Here is a 10554-nt window from a genome sequence, read left to right on the forward strand (position 1 = left end):
TTCCACAGTCTTCCCCTGCAGAGTGGGGATAAGGACCTCTGCCCACCTGACAAAGCACAAGGAGATCAGAGGAAGAAAGGCACTCAAGATACAAAGGTCTAGTCCCAGGGTCACCAGGCCCCCAGCTATTTCAGTGACTGAGAGCACCCACTACCCTCACCTTGTTCACGTTCCAAAAGTGAACACTCTGCAAGGCTCCCTCTAAAGAAAAAACTGTTCCTCCTCCCATGCTCTCTCTGGGTCCTTTCCTGCTGTCCCTCTACCCCACTGCAGTTCACTCTGCCTTCAAGTCACAGACCAAACTCTCTGCTGATACGGTCTTGCTCTGCCTCGTCATGGAAGTCAGAGCTTCAGAAAAAACTAGCAGGCCTTTCCTTGACAAACTCTGGTTTCTGGGGGCTAAAATTCTACTTGATGACACATAATTGCAGAACTTCAGAGAACTCTCCCTGATGTCACTGGTGAAACAGAGGAGAATCTGGCCCCAACGATGTTACTTACTGTCCAGTCATTCCTATCTGCTGTCTTAACCAGGACCAGCAGAAGGATTCACATCTGCCCGGCTGTGCCCACTGGAGTGTCCTGGAGCAGAAAGGCAAGAGACAGAGCCCTGCACTGAGCCCCTCACCTTGAAGTTGGTCATTTCAGAGTCCTTCTGCTTGAGAATCTCAGCCATGTAGTCTATGAGGTGCAGGCCGAATGCATTCTTCGTGGTGATTCTCTGAAACACAGCACAAAGTCATCTTCTAGCTTTAGAAAAATCACATACTTCAGTCCATTTACACAAGCAACTTTTTTGCACAGGGAGAGGAAGATGAAGGAGCTCTTCTGTGGGGAGCAATTCTAGAGCTGACACTGCTCAGCATCGGCATCTACGATCCAAAAATACAAAAAAAATCACAGCTGCTAAAATCTGTTGCTAGCACAGAGATTGGCAGAGTAGTAGATAATAAGGCCAACAGGGCAGTCACAGTGATCGATATCCCTGGACAGCCTGGGCCTACTCAAATGGTGTCTTACTGCAAAATCCAAATATTTAAATAATATTCCCAATGCTTGAGGATCTACCATGACTTCTGATAGTCAGTTGTCCTCACTGTTAATTTGGGCCTGACATTGTCTAACTCCAACTTCTAGGCAATGGCTCTTGTTAAGCCTCTCTCTGCTGGACTGAAGAGTGTTGTATTTCACATCTGTTCTCCAGGCAGGTACTTCAAGAGTGATCATGTCTCTCGTTAGTGTTCTCTTTCAGCTACACAGATTGAGCTCCTTGAGTATCACTACAAGGCAGATTTCAAATTCTTCAGTCATTCTTGGGGCTCTTCACAGAACGCTCTCCTATTTGCCCACATCCTTCATGAATGGTGGCTCAATATTTCACTAGCTATTGTACCAGTGTTCAGAACAGATGTAAAATAACCTCTCTGCTCCTTCTTGGTATTTTCCACTTTATATGTCCAAGAATCACATCAGCCCTTTTGGACAGAGCATCATACTGGGAGCTCACATTCAGCTAATTATCTGCCATGACCATCAAATCTTTTGCAGAGTATATGGTTCCCAGAATCACAGAAGTGACTGGAAGGGACCTCTAGAAGTCATCAAGTTCAGCCCCCCTCCATGCTGAGGCAGGGCCAAGTAAACCTAAGCCACCCCAATAGGCGTTCACTAACCCGTTCTTAAAAACCTCTCATGAGGCTAACTGCTTCCACGCCCCCTCGTAAGGTTATGACATTTGCCATTGAACAATAAAACTCGCCCTTCCCCACACTCTCCCCCAACACCTGAACAACCAAAGTTTTGCCAGGGCAAGTGCAAACACCGCCACCACTTTGTCTGCAGATGGACTCTCCTGTCAAGAGAGCAAACGTCACTCATGGGGATGGAAGTATTTCGTTTGCCAAAAGTGGTAACAAACAGTGTTTGTGACTTATCACCAGGGCTGTGTTGACACAGCCGTTTTGCTAAATGCTGCTTAGCATTGACCCCATATCTAACTTTTCCTAACATGTAACTCAAATATCCCCAGGCTTCTTGACCTCCCTCTAGCCAACATGAAGAACAGTCCTGCTTATGATTTACTTGAAGACCGTTAACAGTACCCACACAGCTGTGGTTTCCCAAGACCAAACAGACTCAATTTTTTTAAACTGTCCTCTCAGGTCAGGTTTTCTAAGCCTTTTCTCATTTTTGATGGTCTCTCAATTCTGCCTAACTTTCTCGCTTTCCCTAAAGCCTGGTGCCTAGAGTTGGACACAGGATTGCAGCTAAGGCCTAGCTAGTGCCAAGCAGAGCACTTATGGTACTCCTGTTGACGTAAAACCAGAACGCTAATAGCCTTTTTTGCCACTGTTGGCTCATATTTACTTTGTGATGCATAACAACCCCCAGAGCCTTTCCAGTAGTACTATCATCTAGCCAGTTATTCTCCATCTTCTAGTTGTGCATTTGACTTTCCCTTCCTCCACGTGGTCCCGTGCTTGTCTTTGGTGAATTTAGTCTTGCTGATTCTATGTGAGTTCTCCAATTCATCATTTTGAATTGCAATCCTGACTTCCATCCTGTGAGCACAGCCAATGTTTTTATTCCTAGAATCATGACCTCCTATTTGGCTATACTGAAGTGTTTGTTTACTGTAAACCCCCGATTTAACAGACTAAAGCTACGTCTACACGGGGATGCTACATCGAAATAGCTTATTTCGATGTAGCAAAATCGAAATAAGCTATTTCGATGAATAGCGTCTACACGTCCTCTAGGGCTGGTGCCATCGACGTTCAACGTCGACATTGGGCAGCACCACATCGAAGTAGGTGCTGCAGGGGAGCGTCTACACACCAAAGCGGCCCACATTGAAATAAGGGTGCCAGGAACAGCTGCAGACAGGGTCACAGGGCGGACTCAACAGCAAGCCGCTCCCTTAAAGGGCCCCTCCCAGACACACTTGCACTAAACAGCACAAGATCCACAGAGCTGACAACTGGTTGCAGACCCTGTGCATGCAGCATGGATCCCCAGCTGCAGCAGCAGCAGCCAGAAGCCCTGGGCTAAGGGCTGCTGCACACGGTGACCATAGAGCCCCACAGGGGCTGGAGAGAGAGCGTCTCTCAACCCCCCAGCTGATGGACGCCATGGCGGACCCCGCTATTTCGATGTTGCGGGACGCGGATCGTCTACCCGTGCCCTACTTCGACGTTGAACGTCGAAGTAGGGCGCTATTTCCAACTCCTGTTGGGGTTAGCGACTTCGACGTCTCGCCGCCTTATGTCGATTTCAACTTCGAAATAGCGCCCGACGCGTGTAGACGTGGGCGGGCACTATTTCAAGTTGGCGCGGCTACGTCGAAGTAGCCGGCTCGTGTAGACGCGGCTTAAGAGTGGGAAGGGTGTTCGTTAAACCCAAAAGTCCATTATAGCGGAGGGTTTACTGCCCACTGACCCCCACCATCTCACTGGGTACTAAAGCACTCTTTAGTCTAATGGAAAAAGGCAGAACGCTGAAACCAAACAAATTCTAACTAGAAACGTGGGACATATGTTTAGCAATAAGGGTGATGGTTACCAAATGAGGAGGTGGAGTCTCCATTTCACAGTCTTCACATCAAGACTGGACACCGTCTAGAATAAAGGCTGTAGAGAAGGATAGTGGTACATGGGTGGGACTTTAACCATGTACCTCAGCTAACTTGTTTATCATGACCCTGTCTAAATGCACAGCATTAAATCAGAAGAGGCTCTTAGAAACAAAATAATGAGATATGGTTCCTTAAGGGAACAGCTGAGGGAGCTATTAACCGGGTATTGCCTGGCAATATTTATTTTTCCCAGAAGCTAGGAAGATGGTGGAGGGGAGAATGGAATACTGGCTGAGGATACATAAAAACAAGCAATCACTTCAGTACAAAACGTGGAGTATCTAACAAGTAGCTTTCACAGGCATCTGGAGGAAAATGGCTCAGAGGTGCCAAATGCTGGGCATCACATTAACGTGGTTGGTAAATGGCAACACAGCCCAGCGAGCCAACATAAAGCCTTGTCTGCACTAGCAAGTTACAGGACAGTAAATGGGCTCCCAGCACTCTTAACTCCCAAGGTGCCCCCACTGGTAGGGCACTCAGCGTGCGCTAAAGCCACAGTTGCTACGTTCTAGGTAAACCACTCCAAGAGGAGCAGCGCTTGTGAGCGATAGTTACAGTGCTGCAGCGCCAACGACGACACCTCAGTTGTTTGCTGCGTTGTAGCCAGAGTCCAGAAACAGCCCATAATCTCTCCAGTGGCCATTCTGCTCATTGTTTGCAGCTGGGCTGGCTGCCCTGCAGGCACGCACACAGCCACTTTCAAAGCTCTATTTCAGACACCCTGCTTGCTGCGCTGGAGCACACAGAGCAATCCAGTCAGGTGGAACACTCGTGCAGTTGTATACGGAGGCAGACGTATGTGTGCCAGTGAGAGAGACATTTCCCTCCCCTCTCAGCACTGGCTGTTTCCTGCCACTGTCTGAACTTGGAGGACAGGATGCTGATGCCCCATAACAGCCTCTCCCCCTCACAACACAAACTGTGTACCCCTCTTTTATCACGCCCTGCACCTCAGGTGAAAAGCGCCTACCAACGTAGTAGAAGGACCACGGAGCAACGGAACTGGGAAATCTGCATCATGTGGCATTGCAAACTTTTCCCACAGCCTCCCATGGCCAGATGCACAGTGGGATAGCTGCCACAATGCACTCCTCTCTGCGATGTTGCAAAGCTGCTATTGTGGATGTGCTCCACCGTCAAAAGGAGCACAGCATGGACACAGAACAGCAGTTTCCCTCCACCGCTCTGTCAGAAGCGCTGCATATCTGCCAACGTAAACATACCACAACAGCATCAAGACTTCATGTTGCCAGCCACAGATAGGGAGAAAATAGCAAAGTCTGTCCCAAAGAGGGGCTAAGAAAGGATCTATAGCACAGCTCCCCCTGTAACCTGACTGTTAACAGAGTGGCGGGGGTGGGGGGGCGGCTCCAGGTCCTGCACCTCACTCCCTGCCAGAAGGGATTCTCACTCAGCAGGCGGAACAGAAGGTTTATTAGGCAACAGAGATGCAGCGCGGTGCAGACTTGTCTGCACAACAACCAGAAGTGGTCTGGCTGACCCTTGGTGGTGGGAGGAGACACCCGGCCCCGGCTGGCTGGGGCCTGGCCTGCTTTTGTTCCTCTCCAACTTCCAGACTCCCCCTCCTTAAATGCTTTCTGTTTCCTAATTCAAAACCCAGCTGGGCTCTCTCCTTGTCTAGCTCCCAGAGAGGTGTCACCTGGTCACCGGGGTTACAAATAACCAGGCCTGGACACCAAGTGTATCCCCAGCAGAGGCCCCACACCCTGTGTGAGCGCCCCCCCTCACACACACACACACACACACACACCACACACTTTAAATTATTTTCTCAACATAGGGGACTTTAGTGCACTATCAAAACAAGAGCTCAGACCAAATCATGTCAGGGGCTCATCTGGCCTTACATTCTATGACTGGTAGAATAAGATTTAACAGTGGACACAAAGCTAGCGAAGCCAACTGGCACAATGTTAGTTGGCTTTAATCTCTGCGTTTCCACAACTGCTCCAACATATACAATCAGCAGGTGGCCACAGGTATGCGTGCACCTGCCCTGAGTGCATCTCACACAAGCCAACCTGCACACTGCATGCAGAAAATCATGACCTCAGAGCCAAATGCAAAATAATAAAAACTGGTGATAATCTAGCCTACAGTTTCCATTCACAGTATGTAATGTCTCTGGAGGGAGAAGAAAACTGACGAGTTAGTTGATTTTAATTGGAACAATTCATAGAGTAAAATTCCAGGATTGTTGTAGTACTGTAAAGCTCAGACAATGGTTTTTAACGTTCTTCCACTTGGGGACCCTTAAAAATTTCAAGGGGAGACGCAGAACTCTTTGGAAAACTTCAGCGTAGTCTGCAGACCCCAGGAGCACACAGACTGAAAACCACTGGCCTGCAGGTCACCTGAGTCCATGAGACAAAAGTGAACCAGCTAAAACACGTCTGAGAATTTTGTTTAGATTCTCTTCAGATTCACACATTGCTGCTATCTCTGTGGCCTGTTACCTTCCAACTCTATGTGTTCAGGTATTTTCAGATTTTCCACACTTTACAAGTTACACTCACATGACCTCAGATTCATTTGTATTATCAGAGTATCTGAGAAACTGACCAATGGGAGCTGCCTGAGCCATACTTTTGGGGGCAGGAAGCGTACCTAGGACTCCCCATTGGCTCACAGAGAGCACATGGCCACCACAGCTGGTTGCTCTGAGTGTGGCATGGGTGCGCAGCAGGCAGAGATCCTTCATGAGGGTCCTGATGAGCAACTGGCTGGAGCTGCCTAAAGCAAGTGCCTCCCACCCCCTCTCACAGCTCAACTCCCTGACCCAGGTCACAAACCAAGCCCTTCACACCCCCGCCTCAAGTCACCATCCCCTCCCAGACCCTGTATCCCTCCTCCAGGTCAGAATCCTCCCCTGCACCCACACGCTCACTGCTGAACCCCGATCTCTTGTCCCGGGTCACAACCCCTCCTTCACCCAAACTCCCTCCCACATGCCACACCTCTTCCATTAGTATCACAAGAGTACTGACCACTCACCAAATTCTAAGAGTGGGCACCCTTCAAAAGTTATTCCCCACCCCTAGCTGTAGCATATGCATAAGAGTCTAAAACATCACCATCCCCAAATGACCACAGCACTTCCTGCTTGGATTTGCGTTGGGGTGTGACCTGCACATGCAGAATTGTCCCACCTTCAAAGTGGCCTTCTTCAAAGCTGGCTTAATGTTCTACATGCAGAACTATTTCCACTCACATTCTCTGTTGACAACTTGATGCAGGTGGAATAGTGATCTGAAATCTGGATGTTTGTCAGTTTCGGGATCATGGGCATCGAAGTTTCTGCCGACCTAAAGAAACAAGGAAAAACCTGTGTTTAGAGAGCACAGTTTCCTCCTGGGCGGCAAAGCACGAGGGATCAGGTGTCAGATACACACACTGTGCACTCACAAATGCCTCTTTGCTCCTGAGTTCCTGGCCTTTAGCACAACTCTACCAACATACTTACCCACCTGCACTGGTACCAACCCTACTCCCAGGCACTTCCTGCACGCAACCACCAAACTTGAGCAGGGCTGCTTCAGACATCAATCTGACCTGTTGGAAATGGACTTCATGGAGAGGGGTGACTCGGTGCTGCTGAGCTGCAGATCAATGACCCGGGAACGTCGCCGCTGCTTCCTTTCCTGGTCATCATCATTCCCGGGAAAGCTCTCGAGCACCGGGGTGCTGGACATAGTGAGATGCTGGGACTTGGTGCTGGGAGACACGAACACGCCATCAGAGGAGGTGCTCTGGCTGCGACCAGCAGACTGGGGTGTTGAAGTATTCATCTTCCCTGCAGGTCAGAGCACAGAAACAATGGCAGGCGATGAGCCAGAGACCCGAACCTCAGTCCTCCGCCACCTACCCACAAAATGCATCGTGATAGGTCATCTGCCCCCCGGGAGACCCAGCCCGACCCTGCCCCCTACTACTCTCTGTCCGCTGTCCCTTCCCCCCTGCCCACACCAGGCCCTGCCCTGCCCTGCCCCGCCCCCACTACTCTGTCCCCTGTCCCATCCCCCCTGCCCACACCAGGCCCTGCCCCGCCCCCACTACTCTGTCCCCTGTCCCATCCTCCTGCCCACACCAGGCCCTGCCCTGCCCCCACTACTCTGTCCCCTGTCCCATCCTCCTGCCCACACCAGGCCCTGCCCCGCCCCCACTACTCTGTCCCCTGTCCCATCCCCCTGCCCACACCAGGCCCTGCCCTGCCCCCACTACTCTGTCCCCTGTCCCATCCTCCTGCCCACACCAGGCCCTGCCCCGCCCCCACTACTCTGTCCCCTGTCCCATCCCCCCTGCCCACACCAGGCCCTGCCCCGCCCCCACTACTCTGTCCCCTGTCCCATCCTCCTGCCCACACCAGGCCCTGCCCCGCCCCCACTACTCTGTCCCCTGTCCCATCCCCCTGCCCACACCAGGCCCTGCCCCGCCCCCACTACTCTGTCCCCTGTCCCATCCTCCTGCCCACACCAGGCCCTGCCCCGCCCCCACTACTCTGTCCCCTGTCCCATCCCCCTGCCCACACCAGGCCCTGCCCCGCCCCCACTACTCTGTCCCCTGTCCCATCCCCCTGCCCACACCAGGCCCTGCCCTGCCCCCACTACTCTGTCCCCTGTCCCATCCTCCTGCCCACACCAGGCCCTGCCCCGCCCCCACTACTCTGTCCCCTGTCCCATCCCCCTGCCCACACCAGGCCCTGCCCCGCCCCCACTACTCTGTCCCCTGTCCCATCCCCCTGCCCACACCAGGCCCTGCCCCGCCCCCACTACTCTGTCCCCTGTCCCATCCCCCTGCCCACACCAGGCCCTGCCCCGCCCCCACTACTCTGTCCCCTGTCCCATCCCCCTGCCCACACCAGGCCCTGCCCCGCCCCCCAGCGTGTCCCCAATAACTGCTTCCGCCCGTCTCCTCCGCCCTGCCCCAGCTCGTGCCACGAGCCCTCCTCAGAACCCCGCCCACCGACCGCTCCCCCACCGACAACGCTGGCCCGGCGGGAGGGGCCCGCGCGGCGCGAGCTCCACACCACGCCCGTCTCTCAGCGCCGCCGACCGCTACCCGGTTTGAATCGGCGCGCGACTGCAACTGCTCATGCGCGGAAATGTGACGTAACGCGAACTCGGGAGCCGGGCCGGACGGGTCCCGCGCGGGAACAGAAAGGGGACCGCAAACGGCCGTTGCCACAGTTACAGCTCCAGGCGGAGCGTCGCACGCGTAACACGCGCACAGAGCGGGGCGAGCTCAGGGGCGGGGCCCAGGACACAGCGCGGCGACCCCGCCCTAGCCCCGCCCCGTGTCCCTCCTTCCCTGTCAACCCCTCCCACCGCCCCCCGCCCGCCCCTCCCGTGTCCCTCCCACCGCCCGCCTGCGCCCCGCCCCGCCCCGCCCCGTGTCCTTCCTTCCCCCCCGGCCCTCCCGTGTCCCTCCCACCGCCCCCCGCCCGCACCTCGCCCCGCCCCGCCCCTCCCGTGTCCCTCCCACCGCCCGCCTGCACCCCGCCCTAGCCCCGCCCCGTGTCCCTCCTTCCCTGTCAGCCCCTCCCACCGCCCCCCGCCCGCCCCTCGCCCCGCCCCGCCCCGCCCGTGTCCCTCCCACCGCCCGCCTGCACCCCGCCCTAGCCCCGCCCCGTGTCCCTCCTTCCCTGTCAGCCCCTCCCACCGCCCCCCGCCCGCCCCGCCCCGCCCGTGTCCCTCCCACCGCCCGCCTGCACCCCGCCCCGCCCCGCCCGTGTCCCTCCTTCCCCCCCGGCCGTCCCGTGTCCCTCCCACCCGCACCCCGCCCCTTGCCCGTGTCCCTCCTTCCCCCCCACCCCTGTGTCCTTCCTTCCCCTCAGCCCCCCCCAGACTAGCCCAGCTCTTCCTGTCTGCCCTCCCCGCTCGTGGTCTCAGACCTTTGATCGTCCTTGTTGCTCTTCTCGGCGCCATCTCCCGTTTCTCCGAAGCTTTCTCGACACGCGGCGCCTGGACTCGGCGCAGTCAGCGCAGCGGAGAGCAGGGCACCCTCTCGCCTCGCTGCCCACAGGGGGCTCACACCTGAGCCCTGAGTGCAGGAACCTCTACAGTTCGAGCCAAAGGCCAGCTGGTCCCCAGGGTGGGCTGCAGGGGACACTTATTCCCCCTCTGTGAGGTGGTCTGGGTCCCACTGCATGGGACAGGGAACCGAGGTGTGTGGGTTACACACTCCCCCGAGCTGAGGAAGCACATCCCAAGCTTCAGAGACTCAGTTGAAATGCCAGGGGAGCCCCCCAGAATGTAACCCTTCTGCTGGGACTGGCAGCTGCCACCAGGGCCGGGTTCAATATTTAGGGGCTCCTTTTCATCCCTCTCACACAGAAACAGCTCGAGCCCCCACCCGTAGCCTGGGAAATTCACACACCCCTGGGTGCCTCAGAGAAGCAATGCTTCCCCGCTCGCCAGCACAGCACCTGAGTGTAGAAAAGAAACTTTTAATGAAAGAGGCAAAGGAGTCAATTGGCATAAGCTTGGGAAATGCCACACCCAGAGTTCATAACCAGCCCTCAAATAACTGTGCTAGCTCAAATGGATTGAGCAGTATCCTTTGCCTCTCAGGCTCCCCAGTCCAATCTTTCACTCTCACAGACCTTGGGAGGCAGGCCTGTCCTCGCCTACAGACAGCCTGCCAACCTGAAACAAATCCTCACCAGCCACTATAGACCACAACGCAGTAACTCTAGGCCTGGAACCAATCCCTGCAACAAACCTCACTGCCAACTCTGCTCACATACCTACACCAGCGATATCACAGGACCTAACATCAACCACACCATCAGGGGCTCCTTTACCTGCACATCTACTAATTTTGTATATGCCATCATGTGCCAGCAATGCCCCACTGCAATTTACATTGGCCAAACTGGACAGTCTCTCCATAAAAGA

The 10554-nt window shown here is 54.6% G+C and overlaps 1 protein-coding gene across 1 annotated transcript in view; it reads right to left on the reverse strand.

Moving 5' to 3' along the window:
• NCAPH (non-SMC condensin I complex subunit H) overlaps positions 1 to 8788 on the reverse strand; it is a 31557-nt gene extending 22769 nt beyond the window's left edge. The window contains exons 1-4 of the mRNA XM_074981978.1: positions 8636 to 8788; positions 7211 to 7451; positions 6870 to 6963; positions 629 to 721 (exon numbers count right to left, since the gene is read on the reverse strand). Coding sequence (XP_074838079.1) covers positions 629 to 721; positions 6870 to 6963; positions 7211 to 7446 — 423 coding nt within the window. The 5' untranslated portion in view covers positions 7447 to 7451; positions 8636 to 8788. The remainder of the gene's footprint in view (positions 1 to 628; positions 722 to 6869; positions 6964 to 7210; positions 7452 to 8635) is intronic.
• Between the last annotated feature and the right edge of the window lie 1766 nt (positions 8789 to 10554).

This window comes from Carettochelys insculpta, chromosome 31 (genome assembly GCF_033958435.1).
Source record: "Carettochelys insculpta isolate YL-2023 chromosome 31, ASM3395843v1, whole genome shotgun sequence".
Taxonomy (NCBI): Eukaryota; Metazoa; Chordata; order Testudines; family Carettochelyidae; genus Carettochelys; species Carettochelys insculpta.